The 24550-nt window shown below is 41.3% G+C and overlaps 1 protein-coding gene across 1 annotated transcript; it reads left to right on the top strand.

Annotated features, from left to right (window-relative positions):
* The first annotated feature begins 1335 nt into the window (after window positions 1-1335).
* Window positions 1336-8432, top strand: tmem100a (transmembrane protein 100a). Its single transcript, XM_079819177.1, has 2 exons — window positions 1336-1500; window positions 6008-8432. The coding sequence occupies exon 2, from the start codon at window positions 6077-6079 to the stop codon at window positions 6512-6514; it is 438 nt and encodes a 145-aa protein (XP_079675303.1). The 5' UTR covers window positions 1336-1500; window positions 6008-6076; the 3' UTR covers window positions 6515-8432.
* The last annotated feature ends 16118 nt before the right edge of the window (window positions 8433-24550 follow it).

Here is a 24550-nt window from a genome sequence, read left to right as displayed (position 1 = left end):
TGACGCAAATTTACGTCTGTTGTGAAGTGAATGTCACACGCGAATGAAGCGAGTAAACTCAAAATGTTCAAGCGTCCAACTACGTGTGAATAGCATGATTTATAAGTAATATTTAGTAGATTTATAGTAAGGCTTAATATAATTTAAACAGATGAGTTATAAAAAAATTCACCCCCCTCACAGCAAAATTAGCCGGTTAGACCAAAAGCACAATGTGTCCCAGACTGTAAACATGTCTTTTTCTGCTGTAAAGTTGGGCATTTTAACACGAGCTCAATGAGATTCTGCTCCTTCTGGAGTCTGCCTCTAGTGGCCAGTCCATGAACTGCAGTTTAAGTCACTTCCGTGTTGGCTTCAAGAAAAACTGCAGGAGGTTGCTGCTTGGTTGAAACCATAGACCGCAAAAAAAATGGATGACGCAACTTCATTGGCTTCCGATAAAGCTATTGAAGCCTCCGGAGGTTCGAATATGGCGCTGACATCTTGCGCAGATTTGGGACTGAGTCTGCGCAGTATTGATCTTGGGACCGGAGTTGCGCAGTAGAGAGCAGGAAGTAGAGGCGCGATTATCAAAAGCCCGCCCACACTCTCGCATATGCAGAACAATTCATTATGTTGGTGTGAAATAAACAGTTGTGGAAATGTAGAAATTAAAGCTAAAGCTCCAATCTCCTCCCGAAAATCCAGAAAAAAGTATTTTAGTGCCTCAGTGACAAGCCGTCAATCTCAGCTGTCAATCATGACGTCACACCCCCCGTTTTTAAAGCATCAAATAACTAACTAAAACTAAACTTAGTTAAAAAAAACGAACACTTGAAATGAATTAATTGTGATAAATCGCGGAGGCTTCAGTTTCTGAGAGGAGTGCTGCAGGCTTGGTTGAAACTCGTGGTTATAACTGGCGTGACATTTCCAAAAACACGCTCGAAGCGGTTGACCAATCACAGCACACTCGTCCAGCCGACCAATCAGAGCACATTCTGCTTTTCAGAAGGCGGGGCTTCATAGAGACAGGAACTAGACAGAGCGTTACTGACAGACTGGGAATAGACGAGCTGCAACAATGGAGAATATGTGAAAAATAATGTGCTTTGGACTATTCGATTCCAAAATCAAAACTTTGGGGCATAATATGGCCCCAAAGTTTTTTTTAAAGCGTTATCCAGAATAAATTATACCCAAACACACAGCCAAAGTGATATAGTTCACCTCACTGCAAATCATCAGCACATATCATTCAGACAGATGACATGGTTTACAAAGTTTACAGCGTACGCCCCTCCCCGTGTGTTCAGGCTGAAGCAGCGTTAGTTCACATGGAGGAGGAGGAACTCAGACGCACGTCTAGTGAATGAGACCTGCACACACAGCCAGTCTCTCACACACTTCAGGAGCAGGAGATCTTTAGAAGCAGCCTGTGTTTGGAGTATAACGGGACTTTAACGCCTTCGGTTTACTGAACAGGATCTTCGGAGGGGCAGGATGGAAAACACGTGTGAGGTGAATGACTTGACCCGGTCTGTCTCAGATTACCTTCATGCATGCACCAAACTCAGTATTTCACATTCAGGATTCAAACGAGTACCAGTAAAATAAGTAAGAGTGTTGCATGCACTGCAAAAAATGCTTTTCTTACTTCTTGTTTTCAGTCCAAATATCTAAAAAATCTTACATTAAGAAGCATTTACTAGACAAGCAGTCTTGTTTTGGGGGTTTTGGCTTAAAATAAGCAAAATAATCTGCCAACGGGGTAAGCAAAATAATCTTGTTTTCTGTTTGAATTAAGATTATTTTGCTTACCCCATTGGCAGATTAATTTGTTTATTTTAAGCAAAAACTAAATTTTTAGTTATTTTCCCCCAAAACAAGACAAAAACTTTTGCTTGTCTAGTAAATGCTTCTTAATGTAAGAATTTTTAGATATTTGGACTGAAAACAAGACAAAAACACTAAGTAAGAAAAGCCTTTTTTGCAGTGTGTGACATTAGTACATGTTTCTGCTGCCTTCATGCATGCATTTTCTGATGTATAACTGGTGAAATACTGTCTGTTTCTCAAAAATAGCTTTAATGTAATTGCAATGATTGAATATAAAGATTATCGGTTATTGTAACAAAAGTTAACACATAAAAAAACAGCATTTTAATATATAAATATACTGTATTTAGAGCACAAATTCACTTATTTAACACCCTTTAAACGCTCAAAAACATACAATTGATATTTACTTATAAACAAGATTTCAGCAAATATCACACAGATCTGTATGAAAATAATAGTACCTTGTGCTATAAAATTAAAAGCATTCTGTGAATGAACTCTATTCGGATTAGTTTTATAGTATAGTGTTTTTGCTGTAAAGGAACAACATTACTACCCTCGATAACAGACACTTTTCTGGAAAAAAAAGGGGCATTCTCAGATTAGTGTAAAGACTATAGCGCAACAATATCCGTCAGTTTATATTGATTCGACTGTAAATGGAAAACTGTTGAGGTGAATCCGAACAGCACATGAGGGTTAAAATCCAGGCTAAACGTTGCAGCTGTAATGCGTAACGGTCAGAGAGAAGTGTCACGGGCGTTTGGCAGTTCTGCTGACCCTCCTCAGAAAAAGCCCCTTGAGAAATGACTGTTAATTTATACGGCGCTCGTGTTTCATGGGCCGGTTTGTAATGTCATATGGTGAGCTCTCCAGGGAATGTGGCAGCTCTCTTTGCGTCATTCAGACGGCGGTCAGCCTGCGTCTGCGGTCAGAAAGTGGATCTGGAGGGCTCTTCCCGTTTGAAAACCAAAACAACTCTACAGACCGTATGTGTTTACTCGCTCAGCCATCACTATTGCTATTTCTCAAACATCGGGTAAGAGCTTTGTTTAGATCATTAAGTATTGCACTTCAGCGGGTAACCCGTTCTGATCCTATAAACAAACAGACACCATTAGCAACCAACCTAGCAACACACAAAAACATGCAAAACACCCTAGCAACACCACAGCGATCGCAAAGCAATGCAATGGCAGCCACCCAGAACACTCTAGAAACCATGGTAGGGGTGTAACGGTTCATATATTCATTGCACACAGGCGATACACACTCCAATCCAGAAGGGGGCGTGTGCGGTAATGCAACGCTGTTTGCTAACCATCAGAACAGGAAAAAAAGCAGAAAAAGAAGAGATGCACCAACCCAAAACAAGAGTTCAGGTGACACTCAAGAGCTTGCTAGTGGCCTATGCGCTGATGAGTTTCCATTCATTTTTGAGATGCGCTCCACAGACATCACGGGAAAGGAAACTGGGACGGCAGAAAGCACATCCTGTTTGTTTTCTGTGTTTTTATTGTAAGTGTTTGGGATGGGCATATCGATACTGATGTGAGCATCGAAAAGAATCAATAAAAATATCGATATTAAAGGAACACGTCACTTTTTTTGTAAATAGGCTCATTTTCCGACTCCCCTAGAGTTAAATAGTTTTACCGTTTTTGAATCCATTCAGCCGATCTCCGGGTCTGGCGGTAGCACTTTTAGCTTAGCATAGATCATTGAATCTGATTAGACCGTTAGCATCTCGCTCAAAAATGACCAAAGAGTTTCGATATTTTTCCTATTTAAAACTTGACTCTTCTGTAGTTACATCGTGTGCTAAGACCGACGGAAAATGAAAAGTTGTGATTTTCTAGACCGATATGGCTAGGAACTGTGTAATATCATTGTGCCGCTGCACTCATGATACTTTGATTGTTACGCAGGAGTAACAAGTATATATAAGTATAACCAGTAACAAGAGAGTATAGTTCTTAGCCATATCGGTGTATCATATATACTGAAACAAAAAAAATAAATAAACAAACTTATTTGAAGCTTTAGTTTAATCTGATATGGCCTACTAACTAAAACAGAAATACAAAGTTATAAAAACTATATAGATGTTTTTAAAAAACAGATTGAGAATGAATTGAGCTCTTTCGTGTATTTTTAATGTCAAAAACAAAATGATGTCAAAATATCAGTTCAAGTGACAGTCAGTTATGTAATGCTTAAATGCTGTATTACAATTGAACTAAACTCATTAGATTTTAGGAGATTAAACCTACAGTAGATTTAGTCGACTAACATCTTATGATATTTAGTCGACTAAAACTAGACTAAAACTAAAAACAATTCAAGTGACTAAAATATGGCTAAAACTAAATGGCATTTTAGTCAAAAGACTATGACTAAAACTAAATCAAATTTTGCTGTCAAAATTAACACTGCGTTTAAGGAGACAAAAGTGGCGACGTGCAATAAGACGTGAAGCTTCAGCAGGAAGAATGGGTCAATTTTGGGATCCTGACACTCAGTATGCCTCAGTATGCCTTTGTTTACAGTAAACATTTTATCCAAATGTCAGTTTTATATATGATATTTCCTGTCGCTGTTTACGTTCCCCTCCAGTGGGCGTAGTTCTCAGTGTCTCAATTGCCTGTATCCACTTTTGTGTCCTTAAACGCTTGTTTTTTGGTTCGACAGCTTAAAAACTTCTGGGTTTTTGGTTCTGGGTTTATTAGCTTGTTTGCTGTGCACCCTGTCACATATCAGCTTTTAGACATTGTTCTGTTTTTTGTTATAGTTCAGAAATGACAAGGAGGCGCTTCACGCAATACAAAGTCAATGGAGAGCGTTGGGTTGTTTTCATCCCTGGTGGGCGTGGTCTTCAGATTATGACACGTGCCGCTCTGTCTCTATGGAAAAATCCTGTTGAGCAGTGTTAATTTTGACAGCAAATTTTGATTTAGTTTTAGTCATAGTCTTTTGACTAAAATGCCATTTAGTTTTAGTCATATTTTAGTCACCTGAATTGTTTTTAGTTTTAGTCTAGTTTTAGTCGACTAAATATCATAAGATGTTAGTCGACTAAATCTACAGTAGGTTTATTCTCCTAAAATCTAATGAGTTTAGTTCAATTGTAATACATTAAGCATTTAAGCGTTACATAACCGACTGTCACTTGAACTGACATTTTGACATCATTTTGTTTTTGACATTAAAAATACACGAAAGAGCTCAATTCACTTTTTTGTTTGTTTTTTTTAAAAACATCTATATAGTTTTTGTAACTTTCTATTTCTGTTTTAGTTAGTAGGCCATATCAGGTTAAGCTAAAGCTTCAAATTAGTTTGTTTATTTATTTTTTTAATTTCAGTTAACATTTATTTAATTTAAAGTAATGAATATTTTTAATGGTTTTAGTGAACTATTATAACCCTGATACTTTATTGAATATGTGTCAAATACTGGTCTTTCCTCCTGACTATGAATTAAATTGGAATGAAATTAAATAAAAAATTTTGTGTAACCAAAAACGAATATATAATGCGTGACTTTTAATTATAAACAAGCTCGAAATACACATTGACTCTTATTTTGAAATGCGCCTTACTATTGCAGTTGCAGGATGCTTCAAGTTCAGATGAGGGAGATAACTGCCTAAAGCATATTACTATATAAACATCGTAAAGTAAACATTGTCATTATTCATCAGCATTAGTTCATAAACAATTGCGTGGCATAACTGTGTGTTATTCAGTGATTGTGAGCCGCTCTGGAGCGCTGGATTGGGGATGAGCCTGTAGAAGCGCAACAGTGCCGTGTTTTCCAGCGTCAGATCAGATCAAATGTGCGCATCTGTTACACACAACATCAGTTCTGACTGGATCTCTTCCCTAATCGTCCCTCCCTCACATTTTCGTCTCGTTTTTATTTGTTGACAAAAATGACAGTTGATTTTCGTCATAGTTTTTGTCATCCAACCCTAGTTTTTATTTAGTTATCGTCTCGTTTTCGTCAGTGAAAAAAGGTTGTTGACGAAAATTATCAACGAAATTAACACTGCTGTTGAGGGAATCAAAGTGATGCAAACGGCCTCCAAAAACACTGCAGTGCTCTATTGCTCATTCGTATAAGGTTTGAAAACCATTTTCACAAATAAAACACTGTAGATAAACTTGCCTTGCTCTTCCCACAGATGTGGAAACGGTGAGGAGACGCAGTGAACTGGAGCAATAGAGTGTAGCGACGGCTCAGACTGCGGCTGATGCCTCGAAACACGCTGACCCTTGACCCTGCGATGACCGCCGAGCTTGTGAAAGACACCATGACTATCCCCGGAGCTCCTGAGCGAATCCTGGCCGAGAAAACCAACAACAACGAGCCACCGGCCGTCACCATTCCTCTGGTCAACGAGGTGCAGTTAACGGCGGCCACGGGTGGAGCCGAGCTGTCCTGCTACCGTTGCACCGTGCCCTTCGGCGTGGTGGTTCTGATCGCCGGGATCGTGGTGACCGCCGTCGCCTACAGCTTCAACTCTCACGGCTCCACCATCTCGTACTTCGGACTGGTGCTGCTCTCGGCCGGGCTGGTGCTGCTCGCCCTGAGCGCCGTCTGCTGGAAGGTGCGGATGGAGAGAAAGAAAGAAAGAAGAAGAGAGAGTCAGACAGCCCTGATGGCCCATCAGAGGAGCATCTTCGCCTGATTTGACACAAGCACAGACTCCAGAACCTTCACAATGGACGAGTCAAAGCATCGTACCACTCACATTTGGGAGATGTTTTGCCCCAGTTCAGACCAACCGAGTGCTCTCGGAGAAAACGGGATTTTCACAAATGGGTCTCAGAATGAGCGTTCGGAGAATTTAATCGAGACAGACTTGCAGCTGCATACGTCCAGATGTCGAGACACAGCTGCACTGCAAAAAAACCCACAATTTTCTTAGTATTTTCGTCTTGTTTTCCATTACAAATACCTTAGATCAAGATCCATTTACTCGAGAAGCAAAATGACGAGAGATATTAAAGGGACAGCTCACCGAAAAATCACTCAAGTTGTTTCAAACCATGAATTTCTTTGTTCTGCTGAACACAAAGGAAGATGTTTGAAAGCATATGAGTAATCAAACAGATCACTCCAAAGAGAGTTATTCTCTACATCAGTGCCCTCTGTTTTGAGGCTTGAGTTTTCTTTCGGGAACGAACACGTCACATTATTCCTCATTTCAAAAATTCATTCGCAAAATAAAGGGCCGAGGCCTGGTTGAGCTAGTTTGCAAGCGTGTTGAAACCTCCGGTTAAGGGGCAGGACATTTCCCAAACATGCTCAAAGTAGTTGACCAATCACAACACACTGGTCAAGCCGACCAATCAGAGCACAATGTGCTTTCCAGAAGGAGGGGCTTCATCGAGACAGGAACTAAATAGTGGTGCGTTTCCCAAAAGCATCGTTAGCCAAATATGGTCGCAAGTTCCGTCGTTATCAGCATAGTTCAACGAGTCTGGGTTTCCCGAAACGGTAGTTCCAACGAACATTCGCAAACTTGTGTGGTTGCAACGACGTGGACTTAATAAATCCTTATCTTGAGCAAAATAAGCAAGCTGACATTCAGTACAATCTATATCTTTTATTTCGAATACATACAAATGTAATTTACGTCTTTTAGTTTGTCAAGAGATTCAAAGCACCGTTCTTGAAGAGTGTGCATGTGCGTACGTGCTCTAGTACGTAAGAAAGAGCCTATGATTGAGTCTGGAAATAAAGCAAAATAAACGGAGAAAAATGAGAATTAGTCCTCGGATGCCATGTGCACAGTTTATAGCAAAAAATCTAGCGTGAAATCGATCTCAAACTAATTAGATAAAGTATGTTATTACTCCACCACCTGCGTGCCATCATTAACCAACGTGGTTGAACGGCAGATTTGTGACAATGCGGTTTCGGGAAACAGTCGCGACTAGCTAGTTGATTTCTTCAACGATGCAACATACTATGGTAGTTAAGCAGTGAGTCGCGTTTCCATTACCCTTCTAATTGCGCAATTTGAAAATACGCCCAATGAAAAACACGTCAATTTCGCAAAAAGACTCCCATATACGGCAGAAAAAAAAAACGTTTTTAAGTTTGCATGAGGTGGTTTTTCAGGCAATTCGAAAAAAGGAATATTTCGCAATCTGCAAAGCAGGTCACCTGGCGTAGACAACGCCGTATGTTTGGACAGTCCTTCATTAAACTCTTCATTAAAAAAAGACAAAAGAATTATGGGAATACTGTATTCTAAACAACAAAGAAATGCCACAATTGACCGTTCGCAAAGACCCGCCCCCTTTAGTTACTGTTGCTAATGTCCGACAAGCCATGGCGCTCTCACACAACACACGTTTTCTCGAAGAGAAAATACATTGCGGAGCAAAGAGGACACTGACAACATGCAGACAGACAGGACAGAGCAAGTTACTTAAACATAGTATCAACTTTGAAATTGTAATTTTTCAAAGAAATGTAGACAATAAATAGCGTTTTGTGTCTCTTTAATGTGTGGCGATCACTGTAGCGCCTCAGTTAAAGCTGCTCGTGAACCAATCATCTCTTCCTTCTAGTTCATTGATAAGCATCAAATTATGAAACATGAATGAACACTGAAAGAAATGTTGTTTCAACCACGGAAAGACGCCAGCACACACCGTTTTTCTCAAGATCAAGTCCACCGACGTTAATCTACTAACTGGCAAAACGGCAGATTCGGCGATGTGATTGGTCAAATCACCTGTCAATCAAACTCGCGGCGAAGGGTGAATTGATCAAGACCATGAGGGAGAAACACCTGACACATGGGCGCTCCCAAGTATAAGGGGCTTTCATTGCCATTAATGCTTGGATAACACGCCTACTTCTCCTTCGATTAAAATAATGGGTAGAGCGTGAGCTGAGATATACGCAAACCTACCAACATTTGTTGCCATGATTTTTGGAATGACTAATCGCATTGCGTTTTAGTTTTTTTCAGTAAAATATCCAAAAACCACTAGGCCAGTGTTAGATATTTTGTTCAGTACTTATGAATATCCCAAATGTTTCCAACTATTTGTACATCGAAGGCTTTTCCAATGTAAATTCGGGACTTTGCGCGTTCCTTCTCCTTTCCCCTTTTCGTTACAAGTTGTTCATCAGAACGTCATCTCTTTGGTCGTGTGTCGGCCAAATCAAAATCATGTCATTCGAACTTCCCTCTTTATGCTTCTCTCTTCTACACACCCCCCTTCATGTGCACGCACACTAACCCCAAATCATTCTTGTCGGTTATTGGCTGGAGCACTGTTTATTATGTTTCGTTGTCCAGGCTGCCCAAGTTTGTTTTTGTGGAGCTTGTGCTGACTACAGAGACCGCGTTTTTTTTACAGTGTGTTCAGGGGACAGGCAGCTAGCGGATAGTGAGGAGATATTTGCTGTATGTGACAAAAAAATTTTGGGACATCGCTTATAGCATCTTATTAACAATCGCTCCAGCGGTTCCTCAGCTCCACAAGACTCGGTCCTGCTCTGCTTCACACTACAGAAACGTTAATAATCACATCACCAAATGATTTCTAGTCCTATCCCGTTTCTTTCCCACCGGCTGAATCCGAAATCGCCCCCTAAACCCTCATTCACTATTCCCTACATTAGTCCACTAATACAGTTCACTTGATGAGTGAATGAAAAGAGTGAGTGAATTCTGTACACTCGTTATTGCGATGCATTGTGGGATAGAATTAGTGCACTCAATAAAGTCCACTATGGTTTCGGACACCACTACAAATGGCTGTCCCCTCAAATAGTGCCCTATTTAAGGGTATGGGGGCGATTTCGGATTCAGCCAACATGTCCCAAGATTCTGCGCTCAAACTTGGCGTCATCAAACTACGCCTTTGTTTTGAATAGGCGACCTCTAGCGGACGGAAAACTTACATAGAGCACCTTTAAATGGAAAAGCCGTCATTTTTAGTTTTTTTATCGATATTTAGAAAATATTGCAACGTTTTTCACAAATCTGAAATGGCTACTGACAGACTGGGAAGAGAGGAGCTGCAACGAACCTGTTCTAGTAGAGCCAAAAAAAAGGGGGGAATAAAAGGCAATTTTGCTTTTCAAGTAAACGTATCTTGATTTAAGAAATGTTAAGATGTTTTTACTGGAACAAAAGACAAAATGATTTTTTGCAGAGTGGGACAACGGTTACACTCGTTTTAACCTCACAGCTTCTGATGGACCGCAACTCTTAAAGTGGTTTGTAAGCGCTTTCTTTTTTTCTTTTTGTTTTCTACTCTGTCTCTTTTGCCTGTCAGGCAGGACCGTTCAGTTATCTTGGACGTGAGCCAAGGCGAACGCATCAAAATTAAGACCACTAACCGCTGTGCAAACCCAGAGACGGGAAGTGCCATATTAATCCACGGCTGCTTCCTGTCCGGTCGGATTAATGGAAAGACGCACTTTGAGACATAAAGGAAAGGGAGGAAAATGAGGAAATGAACAACAATGATTTTTTCTTCATTGAGAGCTTCTTTTTGACACCCCGCTACTTTATATGCGTACGGTACTTATTTCACTAGCATTATGATATATATATATATATATATATATATATATATATATATATATATATATATATATATATATATATATATATATATATATATATATATATATATATATATATATATATATATATATATATACACAACAATGGGCTGGAAAACCAGATGCTATTATTTTCTTTTATTGAATATGTTTATATTCGTATACTTCAGACTATGAGGACAGACATATGACATGCTCTGACTTAAGCTGTATGTGAAGTAACTTAAAAAGACAGTTAACCGCATTTAAGATGACAGTATTATGTGATTTCTTTTGTGTATTTGAGCACTTTTGATCATTTTAACGAAATGCTAATTGTGAATTATTGATTTCAGGTGCTTATGGAGAATGAAAAGAATGTGTCTTATCAGTTTCTGATTATTTTATGATTGTAATTGTCCACTGTGTCTTTGGAAATGTTATATCTGTAAGCTGTTGACAGAACTATTTTTAATAAACTCCTGTGCAAACAGAATATTTTATCTTGTGGTATCATTTCAAAAATCATCTGAATACACAGTTCATTTGTAAACTGTAAACCTCATGGCAACTGTTGCGTCAAAGTTGAATGTGTCATCGTCGTATGTTTAACAGATCCATTTTAAAAGCTGAATTATAAAGCAAAGTGTTATGACTTTAGTCGTTTCATGTCGGCGGCTCTTTTAGAGCAGACTGGCTTTAATTATTTCCCCAGTCACTCATGCTGTTTGTTTGAAGTCTCAGTTAAAGTGCGCTTTGGGTCGGGTCTTTCTCGTGTGACTAAAACTTTCAATAATGAATGGAAGGAAATGTTTCTTTCTTTTACAATGTGTTCTGTGGAGCTCCATGACTGCACTGTGCATTGTGTGCTTGTAGACTTCACTACACATGTAGGCAGATTGATTTATTTTTAATGACTCAAGATTGAGTCAGATTGTGTGGTTCAAATCACTTTAGAAACAGTAAAGCAATGCCCTGACAACTACCCTGAAAACCCTAGCAACCGCATTGCAAAGCTCTCATAACCAGTCAACGCACTTAAGAAACAGTGAACATAGCAACGCCCTGACAGCTACCCTGAACACCCTAGCAACCGCATAGCAACACTCTCACAACCAGTCAAATCACTTTAGAAACAGTGAACATAGCAACAACCTGAAAACTACCCTGAACACCCTAGCAACCGCATAGCAAAGCTCTCACAACCAGTCAAATCACTTTAGAAACAGTGAACATAGCAACACCCTGACAACTACCATGAACACCCTAGCAACCGCATAGCAACGCTCTCACAACCAGTCAAATCACTTTAGAAACAGTGAACATAGCAACACCTTGACAACTACCCTGAACACCCAAGCAACTGCTTAGCAACACATTTTTACAACCACTCAAATCACTTTAGAAGCAGTACAGCAACGCCCTGGCAACTACACTGAACACCCTAGCAACCGCATAGCAAAGCTCTCACAACCAGTCAACGCACTTTAGAAACAGTGAACAGAACTCCCTGACAACTACCCTGAACACCCTAGCCACTGCTTAGCAACACATTCTTACAACCACTCAAATCACTTTAGAAACAGTACAGCAACGCCCTGGCAACTACCCTGAACCCCATAGCAACTGTATAGCAACCCTCTCACAACCACTCAAATAACTTTACAAACAGCGAAGCAATGCCCTGGCAACTACCCTGAACCCCATAGCAACTGCACAGCAATGCTCTCACAACCAGTCAAATCACTTTAGAAACAGTGAACATAGCAACACCCTGACAACTACCCTGAACACCCTAGCAACTGCATAGCAAAGCTCTCACAACCAGTCAAATCACTTTAGAAACAGTGAACATAGCAACAACCTGACAACTACCCTGAACACCCTAGCAACTACTTATCAACACATTCTTACAACCAGTCAAATCACTTTAGAAACAGTACAGCAACGCCCTTGCAACTACCCTGAACCCCATAGCAACTGCATAGCAAAGCTCTCACAACCAGTCAAATCACTTTAGAAACAGTACAGCAACGCCCTGGCAACTACCCTGAACCCCATAGCAACTGTATAGCAACCCTCTCACAACCACTCAAATAACTTTACAAACAGCGAAGCAATGCCCTGGCAACTACCCTGAACCCCATAGCAACTGCACAGCAATGCTCTCACAACCAGTCAAATCACTTTAGAAACAGTGAACATAGCAACAACCTGACAACTACCCTGAACACCCTAGCAACTACTTATCAACACATTCTTACAACCAGTCAAATCACTTTAGAAACAGTACAGCAACGCCCTTGCAACTACCCTGAACCCCATAGCAACTGCATAGCAAAGCTCTCACAACCAGTCAAATCACTTTAGAAACAGTGAACATAGCAACAATCTGACAACTACCCTGAACACCCTAGCAACTGCATAGCAACACTCTCACAACCAGTCAAATCACTTTAGAAACAGTGAACATGGCAACAACCTGACAACTACCCTGAACACCCTAGCAACTACTTATCAACACATTCTTACAACCAGTCAAATCACTTTAGAAACAGTACAGCAACGCCCTTGCAACTACCCTGAACCCCATAGCAACTGCATAGCAAAGCTCTCACAACCAGTCAAATCACTTTAGAAACAGTGAAAATAGCAACAATCTGACAACTACCCTGAACACCCTAGCAACTGCATAGCAACACTCTCACAACCAGTCAAATCACTTTAGAAACAGTGAACATGGCAACAACCTGACAACTACCCTGAACACCCTAGCAACTGCATAGCAACGCTCTCACAACCAGTCAACGCACTTTAGAAACAGTGAACATAGCAACAACCTGACTACTACCCTGAACACCCTAGCAACCGCATAGCAAAGCTCTCACAACCAGTCAAATCACTTGTGAAAATAGCAACAACCTGACAACTACCATGAACACCCTAGCAACCGCATAGCAAAGCTCTCACAACCAGCCAACGCACTTTAGAAACAGTGAACATAGCAACACCCTGACAACTACCCTGAACACTCTGGCAACTACTTATCAACACATTCTTACAACCACTCAAATCACTTTAGAAACAGTACAGCAACGCCCTGGCAACTACCCTGAACCCCTAGCAACTGCATAGCAACGCTCATACAATCAGTCAAATCACTTTAGAAACAGTGAACATAGCCACACCCTGAAAACTACCCTGAACACCCTAGCAACCACATAGCAACGCTCTCACAACCAGTCAAATCACTTTAGAAACAGTGAACATAGCAACACCTTGGCAACTACCCTGAACCCCATAGCAACTGTACAGAAATGCTCTCACAGCCACCCGAATAACTTAAACAGCAAAGTAATGCCCTGGCAACTACCCTGAACCCCCTAGCAACTACATAGCAACACTCTCACAATCATTAAATCACTTTAGAAACAATAAAGCAACGCCCTGACAATTACCCTGAACACCCTAGCAAATCGCAAAGCAACACTCTCACAACCAGTCAAATAACTTTAGCAACACCCTGACAACTACCCTGAACACCCCAGCAACTACATAGTAACACACTCACAACCACTAAAATCCCTTTAGATACAGTGAACATAGCAACACCCTGACAACTACCTTGAACCCTCTAGCAACTACATAGCAATGCTCTCACAACCACTGAAATCACTGTAGAACCAGTATAGCAATGCCCTGGCAACTACCCTGAACACCCTAGCAACCCCATAGCAACACTCTCAAAAACACTCAAATCACTTTAGAAACAGTGAACATGGCAACACCCTGACTAATACCCTGAACCCCCTAGCAACTACATAGCAACGCTCTCACAACCACTGAAATCACTGTAGAAACAGTATAGCAATGCCCTGGCAACTACCCTGAACACCCTAGCAACCGCATAGCAATACTCTTACAACCACTAAAATCACTTTAGAAACAGTAAAGCAACGCCCTGGCAACACCCTAGCAACCACATAGCAATACTCTAACCACTCGGAACACCATAGCAACACCCTGGCAACGGCCTACAATGCTTTTGTAGATTTTGCCTGGGCAAGCAAAATGTAAAATAAAAACAAACACTTGCACATGCAGTTCACTAAATATAACATTTTGTATTTCTGTTTTTAACTGAAAACAGAAATGTTCTGTTTGTGTGAAAGCACGAAACAACAATCCATTAAAGCAGTACAGCTGTAGTCCCCTGACTCGACCAGCGCTGTATTAGTCCTCTATAGGTGATGGGTTGTGGCCTTGAATTGCTCGCTTCGACATGGCGGTTTAAAATAGCCAGACTTAGAGATGTATTTATAGGCAGCATTTGCGTTGCTATGCGTTTCCCTGACACCAGACACTACAACTCAATGGTTTGCTTGCGTCAGAGCAGCATCCACGACACACTTCGTCAGATTCGATAGCCAGCGTCCCTCGCGACCGGGTGAACACACAGCGCAGAGACGGACAGAAGAGATGGGCTGACACCTGACACATACAGTAGATCAGATGTTTGACGCCCAGGACGAGGTCTTCTTCTCTTCATGAGCTCTGGAAAGTCCTTTGGAGAAATAAAAATAGACACAAATGAGACCGGTGTTATTTTATACTATTATATTATTTATTCAAATTTTGCGTTTATTTAAATAATTTTAGTTCTTATTCTAACTTAAGTTTTAGTCATTTGTATTCGTTTTTAAAATTTCTATTTATTTTTTTTATTTTTTTGGGTGTATTTAATATTTCAAGTGCTCAAGTAACACCCAAAAATGAATTCACTACCCTTAATTTAATTGAAGAAAGTTTTTGCACAATTTAATTTAGTTTATTTTCCAGTTTATTTGGGTCAACACGATTTAGTTGGTTTTGTTCAAATGAATTTACTCTATTATGTTTAACTAAACATTATTACATTTGTAAATACCCAGCCTTACTCACAACCACTTACCCACCACCCTGAACATCCTAACAACCACTCAACCACCCAGAACACCCTAGCAACCACTTACCCACCACCCTAAACATCCTAACAACCACTCAACCACCCAGAACACCCTAGCAACCACTTACCCACCACCCCGAACATCCTAACAACCACTCAACCACCCAGAACACCCTAGCAACCACTTACCCACCACCCTAAACATCCTAACAACCACTCAACCACCCAGAACACCCTAGCAACCACTTACCCACCACCCCGAACATCCTAACAACCACTCAACCACCCAGAACACCCTAGCAACCACTTCCCCACCACCCCAAACAGCCTAACAACCACTCAACCACCCAGAACACCCTAGCAACCACTTACCCACCACCTCGAACATCCTAACAACCACTTAACCACCCAGAACACCCTAGCAACCACTTACCCACCACCCCGAACATCCTAACAACCACTTAACCACCCCGAACATCCAAGCAACCACTTAACCACCCAGAACACCCTAGCAACCACTTAACCACCACCCCGAACATCCTAACAACCACTTAACCACCCAGAACACCCTAGCAACCACTTACCCACCACCCCGAACATCCTAACAACCACTTAACCACCCCGAACATCCAAGCAACCACTTAACCACCCAGAACACCCTAGCAACCACTTACCCACCACCCCGAACATCCTAACAATCACTTAACCACCCAGAACACCCTAGCAACCACTTACCCACCACCCCGAACATCCTAACAACCACTTAACCACCCCGAAACATCCAAGCAACCACTTAACCACCCCGAACATCCTAACAACCACTCAACCACCCAGAACACCCTAGCAACCACTTCCCCACCACCCCGAACATCCTAACAACCACTCAATCACCCAGAACACCCTAGCAACCACTTACCCACCACCCCGAACATCCTAACAACCACTTAAGCACCCCGAACATCCAAGCAACCACTTAACCACCGAGAACACCCTATCAACCACTTAAGCACCATAGCAACCACTTAACAACCACCCAGAACACCCTAGCCCCCACTTAACCACCCTGAACATCCTAGCAACCACTTAACAACCCAGAACACCCTAGCAACCACTTAACAACCACCCAGAAAACCCTAGTCCCCACTTAACCACCCTGAACATCCTAGCAACCACTTAACAACCACCCAAAACACCCCAGCCCCAACTTAACCAACCCAAACCAACAAACCAACATCCTAACAACCATGTAACCACCCAGAACACCCTAGCAGCCACTTAACCACCCTAGCAACAACTTAACAACCACCCAGAACACCCTAGTCCCCACTTAACCACCTGAACACCAAAGCAACCACTTAACCACCCTAGCAACCATTTAACCACCCAGAAAACCTAGCAACCACTTAACCACCCAGAACACCCTAGCAACCACTTAACTACCCCAAACACCCTAGCAACAACTTAACCACCCAGAAAACCATATCAACCACTTAACCACCCTAGCAACCATTTAACCACCCAGAAAACCCTAACAACTACTTAACGACCCGGAACACCCTATCAACCACTTAACCACCCAGAACACCCTGGAAACCACTTAACCACCCAGAACACCCTAGCAACCCCTTACCCACCACCCCGAGCATCCTAACAACCACTTAACCACCCCGAACATCCAAGCAACCACTTAACCACGAGAACACCCTATCAACCACTTAAGCACCATAGCAACCACTTAACAACCACCCAGAACACCCTAGCCCCCACTTAACCACCCTGAACATCCTAGCAACCACTTAACAACCCGGAACACCCTAGCAACTACTTAACCACCCTAGCAACCACTTAACAACCACCCAGAACACCCTAGTCCCCACTTAACCACCCTGAACATCCTAGCAACCACTTAACAACCACCCAAAACACCCCAGCCCCTACTAAACCAACCCAAACATCCTAACAACCATGTAACCACCCAGAACACCCTAGCAAACCACTTAACCACCCTAGCAACCACTTAACAACCACCCAGAAACTACCCTAGTCCCCACTTAACCACCTGAACACCAAAGCAACCACTTAACCACCCTAGCAACCATTTAACCACCCAGAAAACCTAGCAACCACTTAACCACCCAGAACACCCTAGCAACCACTTAACTACCCCAAACACCCTAGCAACAACTTAACCACCCAGAAAACCATATCAACCACTTAACCACTCTAGCAACCATTTAACCACCCAGAAAACCCTAACAACTACTTAACCACCCAGAAAATCCTATCAACCACTTAACCACCCAAAACACCCTAGCAACCACTTAACCACCACCCAGAACACCATAGAAACCACTTAACCACCACCCAGAACACCCTAGCAACCACTTAACCACCACCCAGAACACCCTAGAAACCACTTAACCAGCCAGAACACCATAGAAACCACTTAACCACTCTAGCAACCATTTAACCACCCAGAAAACCCTAACAACTACTTAACCACCCAGAAAATCCTATCAACCACTTAACCACCCAAAACACCCTAGCAACCACTTAACCACCACCCAGAACACCATAGAAACCACTTAACCACCACCCAGAACACTCTAGCAACCACTTAACCACCACCCAGAACACCCTAGAAACCACTTAACCAGCCAGAACACCATAGAAACCACTTAACCACCACCCAGAACACCCAAGCAACAACTTAACCACCCAGAACATCCTAGCAACCACTTAACCACCACCCAGAACACCCTAGCAACCACTTAACCACCACCCAGAACATCCTAGCAACCACTTAACCACCACCCAGAACACCCTAGCAACCACTTAACCACCACCCAGAACATCCTAGCAACCACTTAACCACCACCCAGAACACCCTAGCAACCACTTATCAACCAGCCAGAACACTCTAGCAACTGCTTAACCACCATGGACACCCTAGCAGCTGCTTAAAAACAACCTACCACCCAAAACACCCTAGCGACTACTTAACCACCAGCCAGAACATTCTAGCAACCACTTAACCACCCAGAACGCCCAAGCAACTACTTAACAACCAGCTATAACACCCTAGCAACTGCTTAAGAACCAGCCATAACTCTAGCAACACCCTAGCAACCACATAACCACTCCAAACACCCTAGCAACCACATAACAAAGAGCCATAACTCTCTAGCAACTGCTTAACCACCCAGAACATTCTACCAACCACTTAGCAACCAACCAGAACACCCTAGCAACCACTGAACCACCCGAAAGAACAAAATGACAACAAAAAAAACGATCAGAACTGGCAACCTTGTCTGACTGAACTATTCAAGCTGATTATTTGTGAATTAAAGAAAGTTAATTTAAGTTTCATTCATCACGTTCTGTAGCCAACCCCTCAAGGCATTTAATAAAAGGCATTTAATAAACAGAGGGAAACATGTGGTTTAACTCTAGCTTCTCTCTATCTCTGTGCTTCATTTGATTAAACGGACTCCTGCATCTCACAGGAACACCAGGGGGTTCCTGAACACTAGCCAAGATCTCTGTCTGTTGAAATATCCCTGCCGTGGCCCCGGGGACAGAGAAACAGCTGAGGTCTCACAGTGAGGGGTGGCTCAGCTCTCTCTGCACGACATCACTTCCTCCAGCCGTTTCTTCACCTGAAGGCCTGGAACGAATATTGCGCGTGTTTATCGCCAGTGTTTTGCGAGACTTTTTTCAGCGCGTCTTTGTTGTGAATAATGGTGAGCTCACACCGGACGCGAATGACGTGAATAATTTGCGCGTAGTTGGACGCTTGAACATTTCGAGTTTACTCGCTTAATTCACGCGTGAAATTCGCTGCACAACAGACGCATATTCGCGTCATGGGCGGGGCTTCTGCCAGCCGGCTTGTCTCGTTGAGAAATGGCTGACATGGGCTGTGTTTACACGTCTTTTTTTATAAAAATTATACTGATAATGTGTGACAAAACGTTGTTTTAAGACTTTTTCAGGCGATAATGTAGTTGTTTAACTCTCTGGGGTTCTTCATTTATGGGTCACACTCAGGACCTAAAATGACTCGGAGGGCGGGATTAAGATAAAAAAGATTTGAGTAAAATCAATGAAATATATTTTTGTTCAATAATATTTTTTCTTTTCTTTTTTGGTGTTTTGAGATAATTTTATGATTTATAATTAATATTTATGCAATAATTATGACCCATTTTTCCCATTGAATATAATAAAAAATTTATATATATAATTATATATGTAATTATAATTTTTTTTTTTTTATTAAAGCTGTATTTCATTTTAGAGTCAAGCCTAGGCCTCATGAAAGCAATTTTTTAAATGAGATCGGTGCCATCCGGTGGACACATTGAGCATTTTTATCACGCAATAGCACATTTTTACCACTATAGTGGATCTTGCGTTTTATAAAAAAAATAAAAATCGTAGCTTCATCGGAATGGTCCGAAACTTGGTGACTTTATTGGTACTTGGTATATGAACACCCAAAAAAATTGGGGACAGGATTTGAAAAATCTCAGTGGTGGTAAAAAAAATAGTCACACTCAGGACCTTCGGGTCAAAAATTACCCCCATAGGAAATGAATGGGAAATTAGTTTTTTTGTGCATACAATCTACAAATCAGCCAGGATGCAGAAAAAAAGGACTCAACAGTGAAGGGGTTAATCTCTAAAACATCAAGAGTGCAAAACAGACAAAAAAACTCACACACACACACACACTTATACACACAAAAACACACGCACACACAAATTAACGCGTGCCATTCCAAAAGCTAATTGTGTTTTTGTGTGTGTGTGTGAGAGTTTTTTTGTCTGTTTTGCACTCGTGATGTTTTAGAGATTCACCCCTTCACTGTTGAGTCCTTTTTTTCTGCATCCTGGCTGATTTGTAGATTGTATGCACAAAAAAACTCTGTATTTTCATATTTTTGCCAATTTACCATTAATCTTCTATGGGGGTCATTTTTGACCACTTAGACTTTTCAAATCCTGTCCCCAATTTATTTGGGTGTTCATATACCGAGTACCAATAAAGTCACCAAGTTTCGGACCATTCCGATGAAGCTACAATTTTTTACATTTTTTATTTAAAAAAATTCCGGAAATGACCGAAGAGCCCCAGAGGGTTAAAGCTCAAATCTGTGGTTTATTTATATAAAGAGCGCCTATTTGAACATTTTCTCTGGCGTTTTTGGAGTTATGAGCTCCAGTGGATCAGCGGCGCTCAGCGTTCATTAACCCCAGCGAGAGCAGCCTTTCCTCGGCCAGTCCTTCTGCCATTTGCCGCTGGCTCTGATGTCTCTGTGGCGTCTCCAGCTATAATTCGTCTTGTGTAGATCTAACGGCCGATCTTTGTTCTCATGGATCTATAATTTGTTCCCTGGCAAATCATTTAGGCTGAGGACAAAGTGAAGTTTCATTACTTGTTTATTTTTAGGCTATTTAACTTTACGTTACCGCTGTAGCCGACTAGCACTGACTTTGAATGTTTGACTGAATTGTTTGCTTTATTTCATGTATAGCTTATTATACCTTTTACTCATACTTTTGTATTATTGATCAAACATAAACGTGCATTTAACAAAAAAAGACTGGGTTGTGTTTCATGTCATTTAATGTTATCACAGTGATAATCATATGCACACTTGTCTGAACCAGATATTAATATATGATTGATATAAACCAGATTTTCACCTCATTGTTGTCACAACTACAGGGAGTGCAGAATTATTAGGCACGTTGATTTTCTGATCATATTTTTTTTCCAGGCACATTTGACCAATTCCAAACCACAGTAATCCTAATAACTACTATTGATTTAGTATTTAATAATGTATAAGTGATATATAATTGTTCATGAAGGCTGGAAATGAAAATCACCTTATATTCAGGTGTGCAGAATTATTAGGCATGTTTTCTTTTACAGATAAATTGAGCCAAAAAAGAGATTTAACTCAGACTGAAAAGTCAAAAAGTATTAAATGCCCATGAGAAGGATGCAATACTAATGCAATACTAGACATTGCAGTTAAGGCGTGACCATTGGACAGTGAAATGCTCGTTGGGTCAGCAGGATCTGACAAAAACATGTGGCGGAGAAAAGACACCTGTTAACTGCAAAAGAATTAAGAATTAAGGTGAAGAATTAAGGGTGAAACCAGCAGGAACCCTTTAGTCTCCAGCGCCACCATTTTCCAAAGCTGCAACCTACCTGGAGTCTCCAGAAGTGCAGGTGTCAGGATCTCAGAGACTTCAGTTAGGTAAAGAAACCTAAAAAATGACCCCCACTAGATAAGAATCACAAGCTGAAGTGTTGTAAAATACATGAAGAAGGTTTTTTTATAGGCTTTATGGACAGATAGGTTGAGAGTGACTCTTGAAGGACCAGCACCGCATCCTCTAGTACCACTGTTTGAAGAATTCATCTTCCAGAATCTGGCAGTACGTTTTGGGAGTTCATTTTAGTCCATCCTGAAGTCCGTTTTGCAGAGATGGACTAAAAATGAACTCCCAAAACGTACTGCCAGATTCTGGAAGATGAATTCTTCAAACAGTGGTACTAGAGGATGCGGTGCTGGTCCTTCAAGAGTCACTCTCAACCTATCTGTCCATAAAGCCTATAAAAAAACCTTCTTCATGTATTTTACAACACTTCAGCTTGTGATTCTTATCTAGTGGGGGTCATTTTTTAGGTTTCTTTACCTAACTGAAGTCTCTGAGATCCTGACACCTGCACTTCTGGAGACTCCAGGTAGGTTGCAGCTTTGGAAAATGGTGGCGCTGGAGACTAAAGGGTTCCTGCTGGTTTCACCCTTAATTCTTCACCTTAATTCTTAATTCTTTTGCAGTTAACAGGTGTCTTTTCTCCGCCACATGTTTTTGTCAGATCCTGCTGACCCAACGAGCATTTCACTGTCCAATGGTCATGCCTTAACTGCAATGTCTAGTATTGCATTAGTATTGCATCCTTCTCATGGGCATTTAATACTTTTTGACTTTTCAGTCTGAGTTAAATCTCTTTTTTGGCTCAATTTATCTGTAAAAGAAAACATGCCTAATAATTCTGCACACCTGAATATAAGGTGATTTTCATTTCCAGCCTTCATGAACAATTATATATCACTTATACATTATTAAATACTAAATCAATAGTAGTTATTAGGATTACTGTGGTTTGGGATTGGTCAAATGTGCCTGGAAAAAAAATATGATCAGAAAATCAACGTGCCTAATAATTCTGCACTCCCTGTAGAGCAAGCTCCTGATTGGGTAACGCTGCACGAATATCCGCCAAAGTTCCGTTTTTTCAACTTGCAGCGATTCGCGTGAATCACGCGTCAAACGCTCAATTCGCGGTGTGTGTCATTCACGCCGCCTCATTCGCGCAAATCGCGCCGCAGAATGTCTATTCGCATCTTTGCATTGACTTGACATGTAAATCACTCGCGCGCGAAACGCTTCATTCGCGTCCGGTGTGAATGCACCATAAGAAAGACAGTATTTACATGCTTGCCAAAACCATTCACACACTTTTTGCTAACTGGCATGTGCACTTTCGGTCTTGTAGACTTACAATGGCTGTGTGTCTGTTAATTCCACGAGACCATAGGGTGTCCTATTTGTCATCTTAGGTCTCAGAAGGGTGTTCGCGGGCACTTCTGCGTGTACATTATCGGCCGAAAAAGTCTTAAAACTATGTTTTGTCACACATTACCCATGTTTTTCTGGTTGCATTACTAGGGAACAAAATAACCCAGGACTACATTAACGCAGCGTTAAATGCCCATTACTGTGCCAACAATTGTAATTTAATTAACTTTAGGAGCAACGTCTGAGACATAATATAATTCTTAAGTTGATGAATGAGGAATAAAAGAGCAACCTCTTATAACCACAACAGTGCAAAGAACCCACTGTTTTCCTCCTCTAAGCTCTGAGCTTTTATACGTCTCCGCTTTGGGCTCTTGCCTGACCTTTGACATCATCTAAAACAAGAGCAGAGTGAACTAGAGTAAATGGTTTCTGTGTTAATGCAGTGGGAAAGACCTTTAGAAAGAGTGTTTCTATTCATGAATGAAACAAACTGTGCTGAACCTCCTGCAGCGGCTCCGCTCTTTAAACGCGAGAACGAGAAGCCGTTCTTTCGCTTCGCCCGTAAAAGTTGGCGAAACGCTAAAAAGTGATCTGTCATCCTGCAGTATTGTGTTTCTAAAAGAGCAAAGCATCGCCCCTGCTGTTCTGAGCTTCAATTTAAACGCAAGGCAACCAAGAAAAACAGCCTGAACTGAGACTGAAACGGGAGGCATTTTAGAAAGCTATAGATCTGCTTAAGTGTCTCGGAGAGAGAGACAGCACGGCCAATTAACGCTCTGAAAACTCTGTCATGGCTGCAGGGATGGAAGATCTCAGCGTGGGATCACTGCACTTCCCGTGCCAGACAGTTCCTGGCAGTGACATGACTTTGAACCGGCATGCATTCAGGATGAAGACTGAATAAAACGCATCTGATCTCAGTAAAACCTAACGTTACTGTCATACATTGCACTTTATTCACGTTGACAGGGTGACTCCCTAGTTCTCTTCCTTTCTTTGATTGTGAATAAAAGCCAAAGAACAGGAAGGAAGGAATAAGAGAATGTGAGGTTTTCATTATAGCCTTCAAAATAAACCCAAGGCCTTTGACTTTGCAGCGCTCTGAACTCTCTGAAATTAAATTACGGTGTTGCAACAGTGATCTTAATTTCCAAAGAAAGAGCTGGCAGACCCTCTTGTCTCTGGTTGAAGAGTTGAGAAATCGACTGAAACCCAAGGGAGAGAAATAGGACCAAAAGATCTCTTTAATATCTCAATTGGCTAAATACATCCTGCTTCTCAGATGCTTCTCCTGGGAAAATGTCCCCATCCTGTCAAAACACAGTCTCAAACTGCTCAGATTTGCCAAGAAACCAAAGACAAAGACTTCAATATGAAGTCAAACTGAACTGCTCTATGCATATATTTTATACGGTATCTATCCTCTTACTGCAACAACATTGAAACTTAAATTAAATGTAACTGGGAAGAAAATGGAAAGGAGGCGTGTTTGCGCTAAACTTTAAATTTGCATGATAAAAAGCTATAACAAAGAGACAACGGTGTTTGCGCTAAAATACAAACAATTGGCACAACCCTTCAGTGAAT

The sequence above is a fragment of the Gobio gobio genome (genome assembly GCF_949357685.1).
Source record: "Gobio gobio genome assembly, chromosome: 1".
Classification (NCBI taxonomy): Eukaryota; Metazoa; Chordata; class Actinopteri; order Cypriniformes; family Gobionidae; genus Gobio; species Gobio gobio.
The sequence above is the reverse complement of the archived record's forward strand: the minus strand, read 5'-3'. Positions and strand labels throughout refer to the sequence as shown.